Source organism: Sesamum indicum, linkage group LG8, assembly GCF_026168435.1.
Source record: "Sesamum indicum cultivar Baizhima isolate 11 linkage group LG8, ASM2616843v1, whole genome shotgun sequence".
Taxonomy (NCBI): Eukaryota; Viridiplantae; Streptophyta; class Magnoliopsida; order Lamiales; family Pedaliaceae; genus Sesamum; species Sesamum indicum.
The window spans coordinates 31519858-31546242 of record NC_142664.1 but is presented as its reverse complement, the minus strand read 5'-3'; the positions used below and the strand labels follow the sequence as shown (position 1 = coordinate 31546242).

The 26385-nt window shown below is 36.7% G+C and overlaps 5 protein-coding genes and 1 pseudogene across 12 annotated transcripts in view; 5 read left to right on the top strand and 1 right to left on the bottom strand.

The window, feature by feature from the left end:
- The window catches only part of LOC105169803 (Splicing factor, CC1-like protein), a 7782-nt gene extending 7268 nt beyond the window's left edge, over nt 1-514 (top strand). For both annotated transcript variants that reach the window (XM_011090324.3, XM_011090323.3), the window contains 2 exons: nt 1-10; nt 115-514. The exon at nt 1-10 is cut by the window's left edge and continues 105 nt beyond it. In XM_011090324.3, coding sequence (XP_011088626.1) covers nt 1-10; nt 115-159 — 55 coding nt within the window. In that variant the 3' untranslated portion in view covers nt 160-514. The remainder of the gene's footprint in view (nt 11-114) is intronic.
- Nucleotides 515-942: 428 nt separating this feature from the next.
- Nucleotides 943-3382, top strand: LOC105169922 (monooxygenase 2-like; annotated as a pseudogene). The gene is made up of 7 exons (XR_016066967.1): nt 943-1167; nt 1402-1482; nt 1764-1910; nt 2035-2088; nt 2204-2369; nt 2439-2667; nt 2765-3382. The product of XR_016066967.1 is annotated as a monooxygenase 2-like (transcript).
- Nucleotides 3383-3549: 167 nt separating this feature from the next.
- LOC105169802 (putative 26S proteasome non-ATPase regulatory subunit 3) lies at nt 3550-7676 on the top strand. Its single transcript, XM_011090322.3, has 10 exons — nt 3550-3709; nt 3805-3885; nt 3986-4079; nt 4457-4647; nt 5206-5343; nt 5437-5573; nt 5783-5837; nt 5909-6019; nt 6287-6526; nt 6938-7676. The coding sequence occupies exons 3-10, from the start codon at nt 3998-4000 to the stop codon at nt 7448-7450; spliced, it is 1467 nt and encodes a 488-aa protein (XP_011088624.2). The 5' UTR covers nt 3550-3709; nt 3805-3885; nt 3986-3997; the 3' UTR covers nt 7451-7676.
- Nucleotides 7677-8435: 759 nt separating this feature from the next.
- Nucleotides 8436-11140, bottom strand: LOC105169801 (uncharacterized). The gene is made up of 5 exons (XM_011090321.3): nt 10928-11140; nt 10722-10818; nt 9653-9731; nt 9464-9545; nt 8436-8763 (listed from the first exon to the last, which is right to left on the bottom strand). The coding sequence occupies exons 1-5, from the start codon at nt 10958-10960 to the stop codon at nt 8623-8625; spliced, it is 432 nt and encodes a 143-aa protein (XP_011088623.1). The 5' UTR covers nt 10961-11140; the 3' UTR covers nt 8436-8622.
- Nucleotides 11141-13778: 2638 nt separating this feature from the next.
- Nucleotides 13779-21436, top strand: UBC23 (ubiquitin-conjugating enzyme 23). 4 transcript variants are annotated; one of them, XM_011090319.3, is made up of 8 exons: nt 13780-13955; nt 15244-17265; nt 17705-17842; nt 18623-19111; nt 19291-19360; nt 19456-19595; nt 19788-20099; nt 20615-21436. In XM_011090319.3, exons 2-8 carry the CDS (start codon nt 15247-15249, stop codon nt 20864-20866), a joined length of 3420 nt encoding a protein of 1139 aa, XP_011088621.2. In that variant the 5' UTR covers nt 13780-13955; nt 15244-15246; the 3' UTR covers nt 20867-21436. The 4 variants fall into 4 exon arrangements, with proteins under 4 accessions (XP_020551811.2, XP_011088621.2, XP_011088620.2 ...); XM_011090318.3 differs by having other exon boundaries at nt 13781-13955; nt 15247-17265; XM_088883354.1 differs by lacking the exon at nt 13780-13955 and having other exon boundaries at nt 15247-15325; nt 15429-17265.
- A 2154-nt stretch (nt 21437-23590) lies between these two features.
- On the top strand, nt 23591-26203 carry LOC105169798 (GCIP-interacting family protein). 3 transcript variants are annotated; one of them, XM_011090315.3, is made up of 6 exons: nt 23591-23735; nt 23870-24040; nt 24250-24449; nt 24566-24806; nt 25557-25693; nt 25780-26203. In XM_011090315.3, the coding sequence occupies exons 2-6, from the start codon at nt 23917-23919 to the stop codon at nt 26005-26007; spliced, it is 930 nt and encodes a 309-aa protein (XP_011088617.1). In that variant the 5' UTR covers nt 23591-23735; nt 23870-23916; the 3' UTR covers nt 26008-26203. The 3 variants fall into 3 exon arrangements, with proteins under 3 accessions (XP_011088617.1, XP_011088619.1, XP_011088618.1); XM_011090317.3 differs by having other exon boundaries at nt 23606-23704; XM_011090316.3 differs by having other exon boundaries at nt 23612-23767.
- The last annotated feature ends 182 nt before the right edge of the window (nt 26204-26385 follow it).

Sequence of the window (26385 nt, the reverse complement as noted above, 5' to 3'; positions counted from 1 at the left end):
AACATTCATGGTAATGTCCTTTTCCTTTTAACTCTAAAAATGTGTTGTAGATTGTTCTGGAATTTTGGGATGGAACAGAATGTATCATCACAAACTTTTATTGTTATCATGCAGCTTCACCATAATTATGAGGCTAAATTTCCTGATAGCAGCGGCTAGGAAGTCTGCGGTGGGAGATGGGTTGCTAAAGAACTTGCTTACACACCTTCCTCAATTTTGATTTGTTGGGTTGGGATGAATTTCGGCACTACATCTCGTGCGCATGATTTCTGGATGTAATTTGAGCGTGGGTGCTAAAAAGTTCAGACACTCTAGATGGCTGAGAGTCATGGCAAACTCTCTTCTGCCATAAAGAGAGTTGTGATGTATGTGACGAAATTTATGATTCTGGTTAATTTGTTAACTTCTGAAAAGTCAAATGTACCATAAGCCCCATATCTATGGTCTTCAATTTTTCATTCTGTATTTGGATGAATGCTCCCATTTAGGCTCTTAATATATGATTATTTTTACATATGTATAGCCTTAGATTTTCACTATTAAAATCTTTGACCACGTAGCGTTATTAAAAATTCAAATATTGAAATGTAATTGGAAGCCCAAAACCTCAAGAAAGATGGTGTCGTTATGGCATTTTATGGAGATACTATTGGAGTTGGAAGCTCTACCTTTGCCGTTTATTTCAAATACCTTATTCTGTCTTTCTGTGTATAGAGTTGTGCAGTTATTATACTGAAAAATAGGACGACTCTATTTCCAGCCCTCATTATTCCTCCTTTCCATAAATCAGAGCTTTCTCTTTCTTTCATCCTTTTCCACATGTGATTATTGCGTCCACTGATGTGTCTTCATGAAAACCTGCCAAGTGTCTTCATTTTGGCAGGTAGGAGGAAGAATCATGTGGATAAGAAAACTGTAGCGAAAGAGAGAAGAGAATTGATTGGTGTTTATCAAGAAAATTGTAACTTAATTGGTTCATTCTTAAACAAGTACAAATTAAATAATCTTAAGCGAAAACATAGTTACACAAATTTTCAGGATGCAATGCTCAAACAATTCGATGGATATAATATGAACTTCATGCATAGATTGTAGTACAGTTTTGTGTTAAGTAGTGGCACCAGCAACTCTTCAACTCCATTATCTTGATTGCTCAACTCCGACGAGGTATAATTATGACTTAACAACGGAACATCTAATCTATGTTATGTTTGTTAGAGAGCCATTTTTAGTAGTAAGATTCTTTCTCTACTTCCATGCCAGCAGTAAATACTAATTAAGGAACCCTTGGTGGTGGTTGGATTCTCTGTGGGAATTATGTCCCTTTTCCTTTTTCTTTTAAGTTTGTCGTGTTTTGTTTGCATTGATTATTATGAGTTAATGTTCCATAACCATTCCAAGATTAGTGATGGAAGTTATACAAGAAATAGTGATTGTTGGTGCTGGAATTGCTGGCCTTACAACCTCTTTAGGACTTCACAGGTACTTTACTCACTTTCTTCTCCGTACCTCTTTTTCTCTTCCGTAATTCTACATCTAACATGATATGGTTTTAGTAATACATATGACAGTTGGGCAAAGTGGTGATATCTATAAATCTTTACCTTAGCAATGTTTTGCTGATTACTGATTATCTGCGTGGACTGTTTTTGAACTATTCTTTTCCCTTTTTTGTGTTTCTTCTTGCTAAAATATGTCTAAGCGAGTTTAAACAAAGTGAATGAGAAAAAAGGAAGAAAAAAATGTTTTTTTTGTTTTTGTAGATTGGGAGTTCGGAGCTTGGTATTGGAGTCGGCCGACACATTGAGGACTGATGGATTTGCCTTTGCATTATGGACTAATGCTTGGAAGGCATTGGATGCCATTGGTATCGGACACAATCTGCGTCAGAAACACAACCAACTCACTAGGTATCTATTTCTCTCGTGTTTCTTCATCAAAACAGCTTCTAATTCACAATAAGATTTTTGAGGTTATTCTTTGTCAGAGGTGAAACTAAAGCAGCTCTTACAAATGCCTGTTTTTGTTTTGCAGACTAGTGAGTACATCAGTGATTTCTGGGCTACCAACAGCAGAACTGTCTCTTGAGTGAGTTTGATACGGATGGATTCTCCGAGGAAATTGCATTTTAAAGGTGATAAATATTTGTAATGTTGGCCTTAGGAGCTTAAGTTTGAGTCAGACTGTTAGTATGTGGATGCAGGGGCAATCATGAAGTCCGGCGTATTAATAGGAAGGTGCTGATTGAATCCTTAAGGAACGAACTTCCTGAAGGAACCATCAGATATTCGTCCAAAGTCGTGTCAATTCAGGATTCTGGTTTCTTCAACACAATTCATCTGGCTGACGGAACTGTTCTTAAAACTAAGGTAATAAATTGACCAGAGTTACTCAATACGTATTATCTATGCTCTGACCTACCAATTCTTATATATAAGGTGTTGATTGGGTATGACGGAGTAATCTCGGTGGTGGCCAAATTTCTAGGCTTTAGTAAACCATCATCTGCGGGGCGAGCATCCATAAGGGGCTACTTAGATTGTGAGAATGGCCATGGTTTTGAGCCTAAGTTCCTTCAGTTTTTCGGAAATGGCGTCAGATATGGTGTCACTCCATGTGATGACCATGGTGTTTACTGGTTTTTCACGTATATACCCTCTCCCCAAGGTGCTTATCGTTTCTCCTAGGTTACCTAGCCTGGTTGGTCTTAGTAACTTGGCTTCGTTGTATACCTCTTGATAACGATGTGAAAATATCAGTGCAGACAAAGGCGTAGAAGAAGATCCAGCTAAGATGAAGCAATTTGTACTGAGCAAGCTCGGTAATGCCTCCAACAAGGTCAGGAATATCTTTGAACAAACAGATTTGAACAGTATGATATGGTCCCAGTTAAAATTTAGATAAGCATGGGAGTTGCTTTGGGGAAATATCAGTAAAGACAAGGTGTGTCTAGCCGGAGACGTCCCTACACCATATGACACCAGATATCGGCCAAGGCGGTTGTTCAGCACTGGAGGATGGTGTGGTTTTGGCCAGGGTTTTAGCCAAAGCAGTGACACAGAAGCCGAGTGTGGGCGTACAAGACAATGCTGAAGAAATCAAGCAGGAGAGGATGAAGATGGGGTTGGAAAAGTATGCGAAAGAGAGGAGATGGAGATGTAGTATAGCTTATATGGTTGGCTTTATACAGCAGAGACGGATTTTTGGCTGCCATTTTGTTGAAGATGTCTGATTCTGATTGTGGCAGCAGCATTGCTGATTATTGAATCTTATTCTTATGTAACATACAGGTCTTGTTTGATCAAATTATATTCTTTTGCCAATTTAGTTCCCATCTGACATTATTACCTCATTTAACCAACATACATATACATCGCTGACAGATGACAGATACAAGTTTCTTTGCTTGCTTCATTTTTGTTTGTGTTTTAGGGTTTTACTTTGTGTAATTGCCTATTTTTTCGCATCATTTTATTGGAGAAGAAGTGTAATAAAAGATAAAAGAGTGTGGAGTAGTGCATAAGAAACATAGGAAAAATGACTATATTGCCCACATCGCTTCTTCATCCTGATATTCCCAAGTTTGGGGTAGTCACTCTACTCATTCTCTTTTACTGCCTGCTTGGAGAAAGAGACCCCCAAAAGCGAACAACTCCTTCAATTCTAGGGTTTATCTTCGAAATTCTCACACTGATTCATCCAATCTGAGGTTCCGATTCTTCTTCACCTTTTCCTTCTCCGCGAAATCTACTTCAATTCTTCCTTCTTTGTTTTTCGTCTATGAAATTTTCTTCTGACTTGCAGCGAAAGAAAGTAATCGACTAGCTTTTCATATCGGTCCAGATCAATTGTTTTCTCAAGAATAATTTCTTCCCTCGATTTCTGGTAATAATGAATCAGATTTCGTAAATCTAAGCGAACGGAAATGGAGTTTCCAGCTCTTATTTGGGTGTTTTATGTGTCGAATATTGCGTTTATTTCTCAGATTTTGGCGAAAATGACCCAAGATGTTGAGATGAAGGAGCAGCACCCTGCCCCCTCCAATTCCCTCTCGTCCACCTCTCCATCTACTCTTCAGCGTGAGTGATTAATTCTTATGCGTAGATAAATTTATTTCAATTAGGACTATGGATTTTTATGAAGAAAAAATGAGCTAAAATTCTAATAATTCGTTTGATTAAATTGATTTTGAATGAAAACACGTAGGAAATGGCAGCATTATGAAAAGCTATAATAATTATGAGAGAAATTTACCAAATGATGCATCTCTTTTTTCTTTTTTTTTTTTTCTGTAATACTGGAATACGTTTGAAAAGGTTGTAAATCTTGATGCATATGTAGTATTGAAGCAAACTGGTCCCGTTGCTTTCTTATTTCACTTTGCTTGGTTTAATCCCGAATCTGACCTGAGAGTTAGCTTCTTTGGGGTGTCATTTTTGTGCGTTTGGTATATCAGATTTGAAGGACATAGCTGCTTTGATTGAGACGGGAGCTTACACACGAGAGGTTCGGAGGATTGTGAGGGCTATTCGGTGGACAATTCAGTTGAGGAAGAAGCTAAAGGCTTCTGTGCTTTCTGCATTTCTCAATTTTGTGCTTGTGCCTGGATCTGATGCGCATTCTCGCATGTCTTCATATGTTCCGAAGGTAAGAAAATCAGACATTTAAGTGAATTGTTGAATTCATTATGCAAATTGTAATATTCAGATTGATTGATAGGGTGAAGGATTGCTTAGTTTGACTTATGTCTATTGATCTACCAGATACATGAATTTGTGTAGTATCTGTTATGTTAATTGCTTATTTTGTGCTGTAAAAGAAGTTAGTGCTGTTTAAGTGGAAGAAATTATGGCATAAACACAGAATATTGAGTTATTCCATTTTTGCAAGACCATACTTCAGTTTTACTTCATGTTCTGCTTTTCTATTTGTTGCATTTTGAAGTTTGGACATGTTACCATCATTACTTGAAGAAAATAAAAAACCGAAGACTAGATATCTTGGTCCTGTGCTTTAGATTCCATTGTTTATAAATCCATTGAATCCATGTGTTTAGAAAATTGCAGCCACTCTTGTGTGGAAAGTTGACTAAATGGTTTAGCAGTTGACATTGTGTGGGAGTTGTCTTGTCAAATAATGTAGAAGTCCATGGGGGTTTTATTTATAGATAAATCATCATTTTATGAGCTGCATTGATGTTTGTAGGAGGATGAGCATGATATGGAAGTTGATACCGCAACATCTGCTGCGCAAGCTCCTGCAAAGCATTCCTTGCCAGAACTTGAGATTTATTGCTATTTGCTAATTCTAATATTTCTGATTGATCAGAAGAGATACAGTGAGGTATAAGTGTATGATTAAATTTCCAGAGAGGCTTGCTATTTTAACTGATGTTTGATCATTTGTGACCTATTGATAATTCTTCTGAACTTTCAGGCTAAGGCTTGTTCTTCAGCTAGTATTGCTCGTTTAAGGAACCTCAATAGAAGAACTGTTGATGTCCTAGCATCCAGGCTCTATTTTTACTACTCTTTAAGCTATGAACTTACTGGTGATCTTGCTGAAATACGAGGGTATGCATATCTGCTGTAGTTTGAATTGCTTGCAACAGCAACAATGAGTTGATCCTTGTTTGATGCATGGATTTTGGATTGAAAATTTTCTTAATCCATTTATGCTCAAGGGAACAATAAACCGGAATATGTATCTCATTTTACTGTTAAGTGTGTCTTCTTGTGAAATTACAATTTCGTATCTAATAGAAACAAGTTTTTTCAAACAGTAATCTACTTGCTTTGCACCGGACTGCAACTTTGCGCCATGACGAGTTGGGACAGGTTGGTCTGTTATCTAACAAGCAACTAGTTTATTATCTGGTAGTGGTTTTTCTGATTGATGACATTTGCAGGAAACTCTTCTGAATCTGTTGCTGAGGAATTACCTCCACTACAACTTATATGATCAAGCAGAGAAACTGAGATCAAAGGCTCCTCGTTTTGAAGCTCACTCGAATCAACAGGCAAATTTCAAGACACTTTGCCCATTATTTTATGTTTTCAAATGTTTATTGTAGATCATTTTATAAAATCTCTGCACTGCTTCTTGGTGGTTTTCTTTTCAAGCATTTACCAACCCCCTCCCCTCTCTCTCCTTCTTTCTCTCGTTTTTTTTCTTTTTAGAATTTTTTACTGGTTGTTGTGTTGGTGTTGGCACAATTATGTGAAGCTGTATATTGAAGGTTATGTTTCTACAATCTGGTTGTGCTGAATCTTCTTATCCTCTGCAGTTTTGTCGCTACCTGTTTTACCTTGGAAAGATCAGGACAATTCAGTTAGAGTATACTGATGCAAAAGAGTCCCTACTCCAAGCAGCCAGGAAAGCACCTGTTTCTGCTCTTGGTTTCCGAGTTCAGTGCAACAAATGGGCTGTGATTGTCCGCTTACTGCTTGGGGAGATTCCAGAAAGAACTGTTTTTATGCAGAAAGGGATGGAAAAAGCGCTGAGGCCATACTTTGAGCTTACAAATGTGAGTATAAGACTGTTAAAGCTTATAATATCTACAGACCATCTGGCAATTATCTCACCTTTATCCTAATATTTTATGTTTACCTGGAGCATATGCACGTAGTTTTTGTTTATCGCCCTTGTGAACAGACACTTGGGAGAATATTTAGGAGAAAAAGTGAGGACCAGGTCAAATTATTCTTTTCTATTCTATTCTTAAATAATTTATTAAGCCTAAAAATATTTGGGTCATTCGGGTGGGACGTGCTGAACATATAAGCTAATGTCTGCTTTAGTACTTATCTAGATATGAGAGTTTCTATCATCTAATCCGAGGGAAATTGCTGCAATTTGACACTGGTTTCTCCCTGAAACAGCAATTTATAAATTGGAGATTTTACGAGTATTAACTAATTTTACATGTGGGTTTCAGGCTGTTAGAATTGGAGATTTGGAGCTTTTCAAAGCAGTTGCTGAGAAATTTGCCACCACTTTCAGTTCTGACCGAACTAACAATTTAATTGTTAGGCTACGTCACAATGTCATTAGGACAGGCTTACGCAACATTAGCATCTCATACTCCAGAATCTCACTAGCTGATGTTGCTAAGAAGTTGAGACTGGATTCTGCAAATCCTGTTGCTGATGCTGAAAGTATTGTATCCAAAGCAATTCGAGATGGTGCAATTGATGCTACATTAGATCATGCTAATGGATGGATGGTATCGAAGGAGACGGGGGATATTTACTCTACAAATGAGCCGCAGATTGCTTTTAACTCAAGAATAGCCTTCTGCCTAAATATGCACAATGAAGCAGTTCGCGCCCTCCGTTTTCCACCTAATTCCCACAAGGAAAAGGAAAGTGCAGAGAAGAGAAGAGAAAGACAGCAACAAGAGCAAGAGCTTGCCAAACATATAGCTGAGGAGGAGGAGGATGAGTTCTGATGATAAGAGGAGCATGGCTGCGTATGACTCTCTTAAAGTTGCACCAGAATTATCAACTTTCGTGCAAGAATTTTTCAATTCGACAGACTAATGGGCTGCTTGTTCTCTGTAGCTTTTTGCATTTTACTACTCGGTGTTATATCAGGTTCCTGTTTTAGGCTCAAAGCGTTTGTTGGCAACTTTTATTGAGCTGATTACAGTTATATGAGGTCATTAATTACTTTGATTCTTGCACTGCACAAGAAAAGCAAAATATTTATACCGATGTTTGGGTTATTCAACAGCTGTTAATTGAGTGCTATTCTTTGTTAGTGTTTGTAAGTTTGCTCTGCATATGTTTGAACCATTAAGGATAAAATTAAATTGAATAAATAATAATCAGAATATACAATAAAAGTGGAGCTGAATTCTTTATATTGCAATATACGTCGTATGGTTAAGATTATCGAAGGTGAACAAGATTTGCTAGATCAATTTACCTTGGCAGTTGTTTGGTCACGGAGACCAGAGGTGGAGCCCTTGCATCCATAAATGGGATGATTTAAAACCTAAGTAACGAATCCATGGAGAACAATCTGTATTGGCTACCCATATGTGATTTCCCATCTTTCTGCAACTAGAACAACCTCGATTGTGCTAGCTTCAGGAGGTAAAGTGAAATCTACCCATTTATAAGACTAGTAGAGGGTAAGTTCTACTCCGGAAGACCACAAACAGCATGTCCAAAGTGGTATATACATGAAGCAGCAAACATTCTTGTCTATCAGCTAAGTGAATCGGAACGAGCTAATTCTCTCAAGTCATTTTGCGACTTGTGCAACATGAACTTTTGACATCCACATGTTGTCATTATATCTCCACAGATGAGCATAAAATATTGTTTTTGGATTTACTATCTACAAAATACTACATGTGTACACTTGTTCATATGAATGTTGGTGGGGATGTTGTAAAGAGTGCTATAATTTCTAAGAAAATGGAGCACTTGAATATTGAAAGATCTTGATAAGAAAAATACAGATATACAAACAGTCCTCGTGTATGATCATGCTCACAATAAGGTGGTAGCTTCTACAATTTGTGGTCATCTTGAGAATCTAGATACATGTCAACAAAATGCAAAGCAACAGAGAAGCTTAAGGCTACAACACAATGATTACAGGTTTCAACTCTCAGACAGCTGAGCTTAGTCCAAAGGACTTGACAATTGCACTGACTCTTTCAGCAAAAACTTTGGAAGTTATCTTTTTACCTGGAACATGAAATGGATTTGACACTGCATCAACATATGCAGCATGGAACCTCCTGAAAAACTGTAGCAATTTCAAAAAAGCAGAACAAAGTTAGATGCCATTTTATGGATGCTGAATGGGTCTGTGAAGTAGCAATCTAAATGAAAAGAGGGGAGAAAAAAAAAGAATCATCATCATCATCAAAGTAGTGTTAGAAACTTATAAACAACATATTTTTCGCATCTTAAACTGAACTTTGCACCTGGTGTCAAAATTTTCAGATCAATGCTAGATTGAGAAAATACTAGAATGCGGTAAAGACACAACATGATGGATGTTACATATCTACTGAATTTCTATAAGCAAGAGAAATAATCTTTTTAGTGTTTCAGATATAAATCCAGTATTGCCTGACACACGTTCAGAGGTTTTATAAGAAATTAGTTGTAGATTACATATGATGATCAAGTTTTCAGGCAAAAGTCCAGATAAACCAAGGGAAATGCTTAGAGTCACTGCTATTAAGTGGATCATCAACATGGGTATTAGTCTCTTGCAAAGTAATTTTTAGGACCCAAATGCAACAAGAAAGAGAATAAAATCTCTCAAAAATACAATTATGATACTTAAGCCAGTGTTTACAAGAGCTCTACCAAAGTTAGAAAGCTCAAAATGGTATGCACTAGCCACTAGGCAACACGCGAGTATGAGAGTGCGTCTCCAACGTGCAAAATGGTTAACACAATTTTAAGACAAGGCACGTCTTCATGTCTACACTTACATTTCTCACATCTGCATCCCGGACATCAAGATCCGTTGTTACCAATATGAACTTCACCTTGGTATTGGTTAAGTACCCATACCTGAAAGCATTAGATCATGAGCTCCAAAGAGCAGTTACTAGAGTAAAATGAAGCAAAGCCATATTCATGTTCCCCACAGTACAGAAAAGGATACTCTTCATACTTACACTTTATAGTTTTCAGTTGGGTATAGCAAACCAAGAAATGTCTCGTTCAGTGTCGGGCCAGACTTTTTCGGGTTGTTCACTGATGAAAGAAAAATTGTCAAAGAAACAAATTTGTTCAATCATACACAGCAGGAACAAGGTCTAGGAAGCGCTAGAACACTATTGATTTACATTAAGCATACCAACTATAAGCTGACAAGAGAAAATAAAGAGAAAAATAATACAACATACACAAAGTGCTATGTCATAGTTGGATGCACTCTTCTACTACACTCTACCAAGTTACCTCTAAAATGAAATTTCAAAGGGTCAAGTCCTGTTCAATAACCTCACGTTATGTGATCTAAGGCTGCCCCATCTTCCTCCAATTCTACTGCTATAATGAATTCAATCAATTTCATAATCAATGGATCTAATAGTCTCCTGAAGATATGTCTATATCATGTCAAATAATCCTTCATCAACTTATCTTGGATGGCCATGACTTAACCAACTTTGCATACACTCCTTGCTAAATCCTTTTTGTTGCGACATATTCCAGGATAAGCTTCTCAAGTCAGCTCATTACTGAGGAAATATTCTTATACATATGCTCAAAAATCATGATTTTGTATGTATGGTATTTCTCAGACTCATAGATCCATAAGCATGCTAGATCCCAATTGTTTCCAAAGCTTGTCGCGAAAACAAACAGAGCAATTCAACCAAAAATAGATGCTAATATATTCTAACGTTGCAAATGTCATCCTTAAACTGATAAGTCTTGTTCTCATCCCTTAAATTATTTTCATTTAGTTTAGTTTTGATCTCATTGAAGGGCCAGTGGTAGCGCGAACAGTATCTGAGCCTTTCAAGGCTTCCACAGATCCCAGCATGCTCGTAGTTTAGGGCTGAAAAGTATTCCAACCGTACTATTCGGTACCTCGCAACTAACCTAATAGGAGTAGTTCACAACTGAAATCTGTTGGAATTTTAGTCTCTTCAACTAATTTATGCAACTAACTACTGCTCATCCATAGAATTACCAGCGCAATAAGCAAAAGCAAAAGGATCTAACAAAATAGTTCACCTCTTTCATCAACGACATCTAGAGAGCAATGAACAATGTGATGAAGCTTGAGTGCATCATCTGCCTCGGTAAAACTCTGTATGTAGAGCGGATTGTTCTGCCAATCGCACGAGATTCAACCAAAATCACTCCAACTATTTGCACCAAATCTATTGTAAAATACTGATCGGTGTCGGTCTGTATACAGTAGGGAGAAGGAGGAGTACCTGGTGGCCAACGACGGCGATGCAGACGATCATGTCTCCAGGCACAGATGAGCAAGACGCGATTCTCCTGTATAGGAAAAATTTAGGAAATAGGGGTGACTTGGGCTTACTGATCACATTTCTTTGCCAAATTCAAAGGCCCTTGTTAAATTCTTCCATCTTGCTGAAATTTGAAAACTTTGTCATTATATTTAAATGATGAATTTGGATTTGCATACAAAATTTTGAGAAATAATTTCAGTTACAGAAGTTGCACCTTTTTCTTTTCCATTGTCTTAAGAAACCATTTTACTTTGTTTCCTAATTATTATTCAAACTTCCATCTACTAATTTTTTAATTTGGGGAATTGACTATTTATCGGTATGGTATTGAATGTTATTGTTACATTGATTGACAAAAATATAGGGTTAATTATTTTTTTATTACAAAAAAATAAATAAATTATATTAATTTATTTTTTTAAATATATTAATAATAATATAATGAGTTGCGGTTTCTAACCGCAACTCGATTTAAAAAATATTTTTTTTAAAAAAAATATTAAGTCTCGATTTGAAATGACGACTTGAAGAATTTTTTTATTTTTTTTAATTCGTTTAATTAAATTTTGTATAAATTAATTATATAAAATTAATTTTTAATAATATATTAAAGTCCAAAAAATTATAATATTAAAATTATATTAATTTAAAAAATTACAATTAAGTATACAAATGTAATAGTGTATATTTTTTTTGTATAATTATAAAAAATACAATGAAGTATACAATTTCAAATGTAAAAAATGTCCATCCGTTCCACAATTGCGTATGTGGCGTTGACGCCGAGGTCTTCTTATTTCCTCGCTCACATTTTGCATTGGCTCATTTTGCGCCTCATTATCATTACCACTGGACCGACTTGATGTTGTTGCAGAACTAGATTCCACATTGTCACGATATGCACTAAACGATGGAAATGGAATTGGTGAATGTTGTATCATGGTGCATATGATCAATTATACCCATTTATACACAAAGTATAAGCACGAAATGTTGATTGTCGCTGCCATGGATGGAAATCAACAGGTACTCCCTCTTGCTTTTGTAATTGTCGGTAAATAATCATATTCATTTTGGAAGTAGTTTCTTAGACAATTGAGCATACATATTATACGAGGACGACGTGGTATCTGTCTTATTTCTGACCGCCATCTGGTATCATTAAAGTTGTACGTGAAAGTTCGAATTTCGTGCCATCTAACGGCGTGCACCGATATTACTTGAGGCATGTGTGTTCCAATTTCAACAATCAATTCAAAAATGTAGTGTTGAAGGATCTTTGTTGGAGAGCTGGCTCTGAATATCATATCAGAAAATTCAATCGAATTATGGAAGAGATAAAGAGCCAGAAACTAGCCGCGTTTGGGTATTTAGATTAGATTAATAAGGAAAAATGGACAGCATCTCATGATGGTGGATGACGATGCGATATTTTGATGACAAATATATTAGAATGCATAAATATAGTATTAAAAGGGGTTCGCCGCCGTTGACAGCAATTGTTGAGATGACGCTTCAACGAGCTGTCCATTATTTTCGTGAGAGGTTGGCAAAATGTACTGTAATGTTAGTCAATAACCAACTGTGGACGGATTTTGCATATAAAATATTTACATGCCGGCAACAAAATTCTATTGAGTATACCGTCACCAAATACCATCAGTTCCAACAGTCCGCCTCGGTTGTTACAAGACGTCACAGTGGACATGGACTCAATACCCATGTTGTCAAAATTGCGAACCGAGAATGTTTTTGCGGCAAGTGGACTCAATTTGGTATTCCTTGCAGTCACACTCAAAAAGTATGCGCTGCATACATAATTAATGTTGCATCAATAGTGAATGGTTATTATAATATAATGGCTTACAAGAATACATATTTAAGTCATTTGAGCCTGTGTATTCCAAGATTACTGGGATGTATCGGGATTTGAGTTGGTACACGACACTACTATTCGCATCTCTTCACAACCTAGTCGAAATCAAACATCACGTATTCACAATGAGATGGATTGAGCGCAAACGCGTACAAGACAACAAGCCCAACAAAGAAATTCTTCTACACAATCAAATGTGCCGGTACTGGGTTGTCAAGAATAATTGTATACTTCATTGCATTTTTTACAATCGTACAAAAAAATATAAACTAATACATTTGTATACTTAATTGTAATTTTTTAAATTAATATAATTTTAATATTATATTTTTTTGACTTTAATATGTTGTTAAAAATTAATTAAATAAATTAAAAAAATAAAAAAATTCCTCAAATCGTGATTGCAAATCACGACACCAAAATCAGGACTTGGCAATTTTTTTAAAAAAAAATTATTTTTTAATTCGAGTCGCAGTTTCTATATTATTATTAATATATTTAAAAAAATTAATCCCAAAAATATATATTTAAACACATAGATTTGGGATATAAGAAAGAGTATTATAATAACAAACAAATAAAGACAGAGCGTTTGAACTCTAAAATGTAAAAACAATGAGCCACAATTTAAAAATCCATATGAAATATGGATGAGAGTTCACATCAATTGGTGTAAATCGTTATTTACGCTTTTTGGAAAGTTAAAAAAAATAAGAACAAAAGAAGAAGGCGTGTTGACATCGAAAACACTTATACGGCACGCAATGACAAAAGTGCCCTTGACCTCTCCGCTACAACTACAAGCCCACAGCTTATAATCTATTCTCTGGGACATCACATGTATATACACATATTTATACACACATAATTACACATACCTGCTGTATAAATAATACACATATTTATACATACATAATTACACATACCTGCTGTATAAATAATACTTCAGGCCGTCACCTTATTTTGTTTTATTTTTTTTTTTCCTTTTTAAAACATTTGATTTCACGATCATCATCATCAATAGAATAAAGGCAGAGAGCCCTTTGATTCATAAATTTCAATCAGCTCTCGCTTTTCTATCTGTTTTCCGCCTTCTGATTTCGCTCGTAGGTAAGGAATAGCATTTCTCCAATCGATATGTTGTTATTCATTTGTTCGTCTTAAAAGTATTGTAAATCATTTCTCTTTATCGGCTTGTCCATGAATTGTCTTGCATAACAATTGATATGATCTTGTTTTGGCACATTTTTATTTGTTAGCTCGTTCTTTAGCTACGTCGAGTTTCAACGAATGATGGGTTTGGAGCTGTTCTTGGGTTTTAATTCTATTGTTTTGTTACTTTTCGTAGTCTGTGAATTTTTCCTTTTTAAAATTTGACCAGCTGATATGGTGTGCTTCATTGTTATAATAGAGTAATCTTGAAGCAATTATGAGATGTTGTGGGGGAGCCTCGATTAATATAGGTGTTGGGATTCGATAGGATGACTATGTAATTGGGTGAAGTGAACTAAAAATCATGCGGTGCAGTTTTTGAAAGCTTTCTTTCAATGTGCTGCTATACTTGAGTTCTTTTGATATTCTTAGTTCTTGGTCGGCTGAGTCTCAACAAGAAGTTCCATGGAGCTGGAGATCATTCTGGGTTCCGTAGTTATTCATGAATACAGTGCTATAGATAGGCGTAATTATGGTTGGAAGAAGGTTATTCTGTGATGCACTTGTACTCATGGCATGATTATTGTTGCTTAGTTTAGCAGCAAAACATCACTATTATAGGAGAACCAGATAACATATTTTGCCACGACAAGCTGATCTTACTTTTACATGGGGCGAGTAGGAATGTTATATTTGAAAGAGTTGTTTGACAGATATAAGTTCATTTATATGCACTAGGCTCTTCTTTTTGAAAGTTTAACTCGTTGAAGAAGATTTTTTATGTTTATTCTATTTGGCAATGAAATAGGACTTGTGTAAAATTTCTTTAAATTCAGCCCGATCCAACTCTCAGTTTCCCTGCTACTGCCAGTATGTTGTCAAACCACTTGATATTATAATGTTGATCATTTATTAAGTATTATATGGATCTACATGGATATCAGGGTTGTGATGTTGAACATTTGTCTGCATTTGGGTTCCATATGGGCATTCGTTAAACATAGTAGGATCTCCTAGATTGGAAACAGATAGAGAGAAACTGGCAGATTAGATAAAGTTAATGGAACTTTCCACCAAATAGTTTACTACGTATCTCAAGAACATGAGAACCGAAGAAAGGGTTGGACAGTGTGGTGGACTAAGATACCGTATAATATAGCTCATTAACTATAGGATAATCAAAATTTGTTAAATGCGGTAATAGCCATCTCTCTCATGATTTTCTAAATGTCTCCTATGTGCTTAGCAGATGGAATCTGGGCAAGGTGCTGATGCTTCTGATGTTGATGAACCTACAACTACTAGTGAGAATGCCACCTCAAAACAAGGTGATTCATCATCACATGGGCCAACTATAGATCCAATATCGAGAGATGAAAATAAACTCGGCGAGATTCTCAGGAACTTACAGAATGTGTCATATATTTACAGACAAGATGTTGTGAGAAGCAAAACTAACAATAAGACTGGGATTGTGTCTGAAGTTGCCGGTGATTCAGATTCTGAAAGCAGCATAACCGATGATGAAGATGAGGATGAGGGTGAAAAAGATAATGAGACTGGTTGCAATGACGAAGGTGATGTGGAAAACAAAGGCGATTCTGATAGGAATGCTGCTGAAAATACTGATGGCAATGGCTCCAAGCACACTTCACTTACCGCTGACCAAGTTAGAGTGCTTTGGATGGATGAGTCAGAAACTACAGAAAGTATTGATGATGTAACAGTTGTTGATAGAGGATATTTACATGGGGATTATGTTACTGCTGCCTCTGATCCAACGGGTCAAATTGGTATTGTGGTTGATGTCAATATTACAGTCGATCTATTAACACATGATGGGTCTATTGTGAAGGATAAACCATCTAGAGACTTGAAGCGCATTAGAGATTTCACTGTCGGCGATCATGTTGTGCTTGGGCCATGGTTAGGTAGAATTGAAGATGTTTTCGATAATGTTACTGTTCTGTTTGATGATGGTTCTGTCTGCAAAGTCATGAAAGCTGATCCATTGCGTCTCAAACCAGTTGGAAAGAACATCCTTGAAGATGGACATTTTCCATATTATCCAGGCCAACGTGTGAAGGCAAGCTCTTCATCAGTTTTCAAGAATTCCAGGTGGTTATCTGGATTGTGGAAAGCTAACCGACTCGAAGGTACAGTGATCAAAGTCACAGTAGGATCATTGTTCATTTACTGGATTGCTTCTGCTGGGTATGGACCTGACTCAGCTACTACTCCAGCAGAAGAGCAGACTCCTAAAAATTTAAAATTGTTGTCTTGTTTCACTCATACAAATTGGCAATTAGGTGATTGGTGCCTCCTGCCATCATTGGGGTCGACACCCATGCCCTTAGACAAGGGAGTACCCAAATCAGAATCTCATGATTGTGTTAAGGACGAACCTGAATCTACTGAAACAGGTGATGAGTCTGATGCTGAAGTGACTACTACTGAGGAATCAACTGGGTATAACAGATTGACCGGAAATGATTCAGAGGCTTCTTCTATTAAGAACGATCCTGCAGCTAGTTTAGGCGGCAGTTCAGTGTCAGATTCAAAGGGAACCGCACATGAGAGCTGGCCTCTACACCGTAAGAAGATCCGTAAAGTTGTAGTCAGAAAGGACAAGAAAGCCCGAAAGAAAGTAGAAAACTTTGAAAGAGCCCTTTTAATTATCAATACAAAGACAAAAGTTGATGTTGCATGGCAGGACGGAACGATAGGACGAGATCTAGATTCGACATCTTTGATTCCCATTGATAGTCCTGGGGATCATGAGTTTGTCGCTGAACAGTATGTAGTGGAGAAGGCTGCTGATGACAGTAATGATGGCGTAGAGATCAGACGTGTTGGTGTTGTAAAAAGTGTTAATGCAAAAGATCGGACAGCATGTGTCCGGTGGTTGAAGCCTGTTGCAAGGGCAGAGGACCCTAGAGAATTTGATAAAGAGGAAGTGGTTAGTGCATATGAGCTAGAGGGGCATCCGGACTATGATTATTGTTATGGAGATGTAGTTGTTCGGCTGTCCCCTGTTTCATTACCAACCAAAATGAATTCTTTTGTGCACTCAATTGAAGATACACCACTTATGAGTCCAGATGAGTCCAAACCTGACATAGGAAAGCATCATCAAAGTAAGAGCATAGAAAATACATCTGCACGTGACATGTCTATCGAATTTTCAGATCTTTCTTGGGTTGGAAATATCACTGGACTGAAAGATGGTGACATAGAAGTCACATGGGCTGATGGGATAGTATCCACGGTAATTCTTCTGCAGGCGTCGTGAATTATTATTTCTTTTTTACATTTGAATTAGGGCAGTGATCTTTTTACCATAACTCTGCTTTCCCCATCATTTTATTATATATTCCTTCTCATTTTATTTGAAAGCTGGAGAGTATGTACATGTGAGTTCTTCTCTTCATCGAATTATTATTATCAATATAGGTTTAGATACAATTGTCCAGTAGCACAGATTTGGAGCTTCATGATATGTCTGATTTTTAGGTTCCAAACATTTATCTATTTGCATCCTTCCACCCCAAGTAACGATTTTGCAAGTGAGAACTGACTATGAAACTAGGTTATTCTGTTTTTTTTACTCTTTGTAATAACTTCACTTCTGTATAAGAATTTCCAATAATTGTTGCTTTTCCTTTCTGTAATTACATTTCAGTTAAAAATCTCTGTTGTTAAACCAGGTTGGTCCTCAAGCAATATATGTTGTTGGTCGTGATGATGAAGAATCCATTGCAGCTGGAAGTTATCCTAGTGATGATGCGGCTAGCTGGGAAACTGTTGAGGATGACACCATAGAGACTGTTAATAATGTACAGGAGGTAAACGGTTAGAGCAGTGTAATTGATGAGATGGGTCAATTTAGTTTGTCTTTCGTCTTTTACTTCATCATGTCTACTCAAACTTTTGTTTAGAGGTTCTGCTGGATGCTTTGTGGTGTATGTGAAAAGATCTTAGTTACTGGATTACCATCAACAAGAAGGAATAGATTTATTAAAGTTATCCTCACATTTTCATGACGAGAAACATTATTGTACCCTTTCTGTTTAGTATATGACAAACCTTGATAGAGCTTCAGTGAAGCTGCTTTTGTGCTGCTTGAATAGCTTGGTTTTGATGCATATTATCCCTAGAAACTTAGGAGAAAAGCTTATCAAAATAACTTAAGAAAAATGTGTCTGGTAGGACCTCATTGCGAATGTAAATGATGTGGAAAAGGCTGAAAATGTAGCACTTATTCAGAATCTCTTGTCCTGAATTTGTATTAGGCAAATGCTATATTGTTTATTTCTTAAAACTAAAGTTCATCCATATGTAGTAGAAATTGCGGCATGATGGTTCATAATAGAGTACTAATGAGAATCCATGTAACCAGAATTTCTTTCATAGTGAAACTTGCTTATCATACTCAGTACTAACTTCTCTATATTTTGTGTAGTATCGGTTTTTTAGTATCAAAACTGTCATATCATATATCTCAAAGACCATTAAACACATGCTTAATCTTGAAGCATATTGTTTTTTAGCACTTTATTATTTTATATCTCTATAGAGTTGCTCTCTATTTCTTTGATACAGTGGATATGCATATTTGAATCTAGGACCACGGGACAATTGATGCTAGTCACATTATGGATGAGATTGAAGATAGTGACATTGCGGCAGAAAATTCTGGAAACAATGGAGCTCTTTCAATACCCCTTGCTGCTCTTGGTTTTATGACCAGACTGGCCTTTGGTATATTTTCAAATAGAAAAAAGCAGTCTGATTCATTGGATTTAGATACTAAAAGTGAAGATGTTCATCAATCCAATGAATTGGTTTTTAGTAAAGATTCTCTCGGTGAATCCAGCTCCCAGAAACCTAATGATGTTGAGTATCAACTTTCGGAGCTGCCAACTAATTCTGAAGGAGAGGAACATGATGTTACTGAGGCTGTTGATTTGTTAGAAGGTGTTGAAACTGTGTGTAACTTAAGACCACCAGAATCAGATGGTGCTCCTCCTTGTGATGAGTTTATTTCAACATTTAAAGGCTTTGATATTGTCCGAGATCCTACTGACCATTACTTTCTTAGCGCACTCGGGCAGGTCAGTTCTTTTCATTAGTTTCTAGGACTCCTCTGGTATCAGGAAAAACAGTTATGCATCTGAGTTATTTCTATGCTCCTCTTTGATATCTCTTATGTTTGTCCATTAGTCACTAATAAATCATGTTCCGTTGTTTTATGGGGCATGCATGAGTAACTGAGTACTTTACCAAATTACAGAATAATGCTCCCAGGAAGTGGCTCAAGAAAGTTCAACGAGATTGGGACATTCTTCAAAATAACCTGCCTGGTATACTCTTGCTAGGACCCTAATTCTCTGATATTTTAATTCTTGTGATCATACTATCAAAAGATGTGATAATAAGATAAAAGACTCTTGAACAGAGGGGATATACGTACGTGTCTATGAAGATAGAATGGATCTTTTGAGGGCTGTCATAGTTGGAGCTTATGGGACACCTTACCAGGATGGCCTTTTCTTCTTTGATTTTCTCCTTCCGCCTGAATATCCGGATGTTCCACCTGTAAGAAATCTCGGTTTCTTTTTCTTTCTTCTCTCTCTCTGTGGGGTTGTTTGGGCTATTGTTCTTCAAAAGCTTGAGAGCTAGTTTCATTTGTATCTTTAATCTTTTGTGTCTCATATGCACAAAAATTCTTAGAATTATCTTTCATTGTGATGCAATGAAATATTGAAAGAAAACATCTCTTATTTGCAGTCAGTATACTATCATTCTGGAGGGTGGCGAATAAATCCAAATTTATATGAGGAAGGAAAAGTATGTCTCAGTCTTTTGAATACATGGACAGGTAGAGGAAACGAGGTGTGGGATCCTTCAAGCTCAAGCATTCTTCAAGTACTCGTTTCACTTCAGGGGCTTGTACTAAATTCCAAGCCGTATTTTAATGAAGCTGGGTATGATAAACAAGTTGGGACGGCGGAAGGGGAGAAAAATTCATTGTCCTACAATGAGAATACATTTTTATTGAACTGTAAGACGATGATGTATCTGATGCGAAAACCTCCAAAGGTGATTAAGTAAAAAATTTGCTATTCTTCCTATGTGGTCAACACTTAAGTGATACTTGTTCCAAATTTGAGTTATCTTTGTTCATTTATCATCTTAGTTTTTGTTGAATGCCTGTTGTTTCGAATCTTTTCTTTTCTTTTGCGTTGGGGGTTACTGGGCATTTGTTACGGTGTGACAATAGGCTTGAGACATTCATATTTTTCTCTTACCATACCTGGTTGGCTGAATGCTAACCACTTCAGTATGTTGAGAATAGTTACTTTGGCATCAAAAGAAGTGTCTTGTGAAAGTTTATTAAAACTGTAATAGGAGACTAACACGGTTTCATATTTCAGCATATGACATTTATTGCTTCAATTATTTTCCATATTTTTCTCATATTTCTCTAGCATAAAATGTTTATAGTCCTGTCACTTGGAAGATATCTTAAATGCAGTTTTCTTGGAGTGAAATGCTGCAACTTATATTATGCATGGACTAATTTCCTTGTATTGTAATGACCCAATTGGTTTCAGGACTTTAAAGAACTTGTCAACGAGCACTTCCGGAGGCGTGGTTATTTTATTCTCAAGGCTTGTGATGCTTATATGAAAGGACACCTGATTGGCTCGCTCACAAAGGATGCCTCTATTAGCACTGATAATAATGCCAACTCAAACTCAGTTGGTTTCAAACTTATGCTTGCTAAAGTTGTACCACGACTTTTCTCTGCTCTAAATGAAGTTCGTGCTGATTGCCAGGAATTTACGCATCTGATACAGTCATAGCAGTGATCTTAAGGACCGTAAGTGCATCATAAACTATCTGAGGAACACACATTTTTATGTCATTGAGTTGGTAGAAATTTTGCGTACTCCCGATATAAAGACACTCGAAGCTTCGAAGAAGTTGAGCCTTGGATTGGATCATGAATGCTGTATTCCAGGGAATTTGTGCTCTAATTGGGACATTGGACGGTACATTCTCATGCTGGATACTTTACCTTCAGAAGTCCGGATTAACATTACATAGATTTTACTTAGTCAACTGTAAATTTTATGAACTGACGAAAGGAAAACGGCTGGTGGTTGAGAATTCTGAACTCAGGTTCGGGCAGGACTTCTGCTCTCTTTCTTTCTTTTTCTTTTTTTTTTTATATTTTTTTTTTCATTTGTTTATTTGGCATTTTTTCCCCTGCCTTTTAAGTTGGGCAGTTGATATTTTCCTTCACCATTCATCTCTTCCTTTTTCTTGAGGGTAGATGGATGAAATTTTGTTGTATTATTCAGATATTTCATTCATTGCAGCTTTTGTTTTGTTCAACATATTATACAAAAAACAGAAAATTTCTCCATCAACCGAATGCTCATGTATCTTCATGTTACATCAGTCGGAAACACTAAGTGCGTGTAAGAATATTTCCAAATGATGGATGTTCGTTCCCTTTCCTTGTGCTGAGTGATGTATTTGAAAACTGATGGCACTCTTCTCAAATGCTGTGCGCATCATAGCAAGGAAAATTTTCTTAGTTCCCGCAAGAATATGTCTCTGCACTACTGACCATATTTAAGCTCAGCATTGAGAATGAGTTTTTGGTGTCGAGCCATAGACTAGCCCAGAAAACTTGCATACGAGAATTTCAAGGGGCTGATTGTTGGATGGTTCATGGATGTGTCACAAAGTCGCAGACAAAGGGTCTCTTGTAAATTTGCTGGAAGCTGCTGAGATCCTTCTGAAGATTTGCATCAGATAGAAAAGAGTGATGGAATTTCTTGGATCCCACGTGACGAGAAACTGAAACTTGAGTCTGTATAACCTGAATTACCTAAACTTGCATTCTTTTTTACAAAACTTCCCCACTGGGTTTTGATAAAGTTTATGACTTGATCATCATCAGGAACCAGGAAATTTTGTAACCCAACTAATGTCTAGTACTAGTGTTTTCTGTTTTCCAAGCAATACATAGATTTTATGCATTACATACTCTTTTAGTTGCAAATAATTGGACTAATACAAGAGGCAGTGCGACCAAAACCCTGGTACCAAGTAATTCCTACGAAATCAATCGAGACATCAACACTTCATCTTGACTCTAAGAGGGTGGATTAATACACAAACGTTTACTCCACGGAGGATTCAGAAGGATTTGAGGCTTACTTCTGATGCATTTGAATGTGAGTTGCATGAGAAGTGTAACCATCTGGAGTGGTTCGACAATAAAACCTCTGCATGAATTCTGAGAAAATAGAAATACAATCATGATCACCTGCATTAAAATGCTGACTCTTACTATTTTCATGGATGTTGAGGCAGAAGGGCTTATGCCGAATCCAGTTTTATAGAAGGAGTATGCTCTGACTCAAAAGTGGTGCAAGAAACAGCAAAAGAAGCAGGAAAAAGCATTCGTTCTCCGTGCTTTTCAATATGTAGTTCCAGCACAAATGCTATTGATCAACCCAAGAGACCTACAAACCGATCCAGGAAACAAAGTCTTAGTTAACTTTCTCGTTGTGAAACGAAGTGGATTGGTAGAGGCTGTACATTACCTATGATCATCATACAACTTCCAAAGCACAATCTTATCCCAGCACTTATCTCCCACTAGGGGGCCTAAGCCTCTGGAGAAACTTTTGGCAAGCATGTTTCCTGAAAAATACAGAAACTGGTAGTGTATGATAATTGAAGTTTTCAAGTACAAACAAGAAAAAAGAGCAGTTGTGTACGTCAGTTAAGAGACCAATTAAGAGTCCGTTGTTTCAGACAAAAACAGTAGCAAGTAATGGTATATATGTTCTACCTTTCTTGTTTTGAAATGGGCCTGATTCTCTACCTCTCATGGCTCAACAAGAATCGATGGGGGCATCAGATAGAAGAAAAAAACAAAAGAAGAGTAGAAATTGTGAAAGATGTTGAGAAATTTGAGTTGATAGTGATGCTTAACTGATGCCAAATCCTTAATGTTGTCATTGCATGAATCATCATTCCATATCTGGGACTGGGAGAAAAATATTTTGTTACTTGTTCTTGACATTTCGATCCAAGAAGAAATCAGAAGTAAGCTGAAAGATGTGTCTCCTTTATTCTCTGTATACTAATGTTAGTAGGTGAAAAGATGAAAGACAAATGCAACTCAAATTTCTCTGTCTTTTTTCTTCTATTCTTTTAAATTAGGGAAGCAAAACGATTTTTTTTTTTTTATCCAATTCGAATTTGGACAAACTAAACTATTACAGAGCAAGATTGATAAATGTATTATGTAATTAATCATTAACAATCACATCGCAATGTATATTACATTTATAATATAATTAATTCACGCTCGGTCAAACTCAATCTAAATTAGAATCTCCCATAATCTAATACGAGTTAGTAGTGGCCCAAGTAGATTGTTATATAGTAGTCTTTGAGACCCATATGATGGGACTCGATGGGCCAATCAGATGGGCCTTTAGGTTCTATCATAGTTGGCCCATACCTCTTTTACGGCCCAAGATTTCCTCCCTCAACTTTAAAAGCTGTCTACAATTCGTTGCTCCGGGAGAAATCCCCAATTATTTCTTAAAATCTGCTCGAATTTGTGGAAGCCCTAAAGCCTCGCGCTCTCAATTTCGATCGCCCGCTGCAGAGTTATTACTTTTTCTGAAGTCTAATCGAGTTGTAATTGTTCTACGCAGGCGCTTTTTCTTTTCGTTCGTTGTTTCTGTTTTATTCGTCTTCTACCTAAGTTAGGCTTAGGTTTGCATAATTTGTATCCTTCATTACTTAATTTTATATACTTCTCTATGTTGCAGGAACTATTCTACTTCAAGTTTTAACGGAGATCAGGGAAAAAAAACGTATGGCTGAAGAAGGGAGAGTGCATCCAGATTGCAGAAACGCATCGAATCCGTATCATGAATGTAGTGACTACTGCTTCAAGATTATTGCTGAAGCAAAGAAGAAAACAAATAAGAGCGATACAGGTTTGTATTCTTTTTTATGCCTGTGTTTCTAGTGTTTTTTGAAGTTGTTGCTGGGGAACTTTTTTTCTTTTTCAGTTTTCGGGTTTAGATCCCCATGCTTGGTGCTGATATTCATTTATATATGATATGTGCATAATTAAGATAAGGTTTTTGTGTTGGTCAGTTTGTATATGGGAAGGTGAGTAGTCGTTTTCCATTTAATGTGATAGGATTGCAAGGCAATGAGAGTAATGTACAGCCAAATATAGTTACCGCTCCCAATCAGCAAGAAGACGAGAATGATGGAAGTGATGGCTCTAAAGAGCATTCTGATGAGGAGGCTGGCGTGGATGGTGATGATGGTGGGGCACAGACTCTTGCTAATCTTACAGGGAGGCAGAAGAAATTGTTTGAGTTGAGGATGAAGATGGTAAGGTGGATCAGCGTTTAAAACACAATGCAGATAAACAGTTTTCTTCTTCATGCACGGGGACATGAACAGATTTGTTGCTCTTTATAATGTATCAATTTTCCTTATTCATGCAGAATGCGGCAAGAAAAGCCAATCAGACTGCCATGGTTGCAGAGAAGAAAAAAATGGAAGCTCCAGTCGAATCTAGAGGAATTTCCAAGCAAAAATGGCTTGAGGAGAGGAAGAAGAAAATTGGAAAACTTCTTGAGGCCAATGGCTTAGATATGAGCAAAGCATATATGCTTGATACACAGGAGATGGCAGAGTCGAAGTATAAGAAATGGGAGAAGGAGCCTGCTCCTGCTGGTTGGGATGGTAGGTGGCAATCTTCTGTTGTTTTTAATATCTTATTTCTGTTGGTCATTTCATGCTTATGTTAGCTGTCTTTCATGGTCATGCTTAAATTCTAAAATCATATATTTATGAAACAATGTTATATGTGAATGAATTAATACATTAAAGTATTCTTTAACTATTTGGTGGTTTTGCGTTGTCATTTTTGCAATTGTATGAAGTACTTGCAAGCCTCACCTTCTGCTGGGTGCACAAATATCATTTAAAATTTGAACAGATGCCCATGCTTTATACACATGAACAGCCATCAACAATAGTACAGCTTAGTTTGGGAAAACCATGTTTCCCATATGTTGGAAGCTTTTACTGTGGTCCTGAATTTTATATCGAGAACCTTATTTTTTATTCACTTTTGTAGTAATTGTGAGTTTGATTCAATGAATAAATGTCCATTTGTTACTTGTTTGCTTCTCTAACAAAGTGTGTTAATCCTATGAAGATCAATGTCAACCAAATGTTATTATTTATCTCTCAGTCAGCCTCTTGTAGTTATGTTGTGCTTCATACGTACCATTACCCTCTTGTTTCTCCTATTTATTTATTTATTTTCTTTTTTTGGATGTCATGGATGAAAATATAGCCTTAGGAATTATGTAAATATTTGTTTTGTCTCTGGTCACTGAGAATTTTAAGCTAATTTCTGTTTTGCAAGTTTATTCTGTTACCTTCAATGCATCAATTCTACAGACAGTTAACCTCATCTTTTTGCAGTTTTCAATCAAAAAACTTTGTATAATGCATACAAGAAAAGGACGAAGAATGTTGAAGTAGACCATGACGAGTACAACCGAATGAAAGAAGCGGATCCAGAATTCTATCGAGAGGCTTCAAGTCTTCAATATGGAAAAGTTAGTAGTAGCACATAGTGAGGCGAATCCTATTTCACTTTGCGGCTTTTAATTGGAAATATTCTCATGTTATTGTAATTGAACAGGCGCCAAATATCTCAGAGGAGAAGATTGACAAAATGGTGAAAGAGCTCAAGGACAGAGAGGAGAAGTCAAGGTCCTTCAGTAGGAGGAGAAAGTACCGCGAAGAAAAGGATATCGATTCAATCAATGACCGGAATGAGCATTTCAACAAAAAGATTGAGCGGGCCTTTGGGAAATACACTCTGGAGATCAAGAACAACCTTGAGAGAGGAACTGCTTTGCCAGACTAAGGTAGTACTGAATTGCTGCACCTCCGAACTGCACTTGTATCCTAGAAGGCAACTTATCCTTTTACATTTGCTTTGCGTTGTCCCTGTTTCTTCCATTGGTGTTTACTGGACTAGGAGGAAGATGTAAAATATGATTTAGAAATTTTGACGCACAAGTGTAAAGTTATTGTTTACATATGCCATTTCTGTTTGTCCAGTGTGTCCTCAGAATAACAGATTGGTCCCTGATAGAAGCATCTGGTTGCATTGGCAATACACTGCTCTGGGACAAGAAAATTCTTGGATGAAGATAATTTTTTAGTACTAGATACGTCACCTAGTTGTAAATCAGGGGGTTTAAGGAATGGGGAGGGAATGGAAATTGTGTTTGGTGAGGTT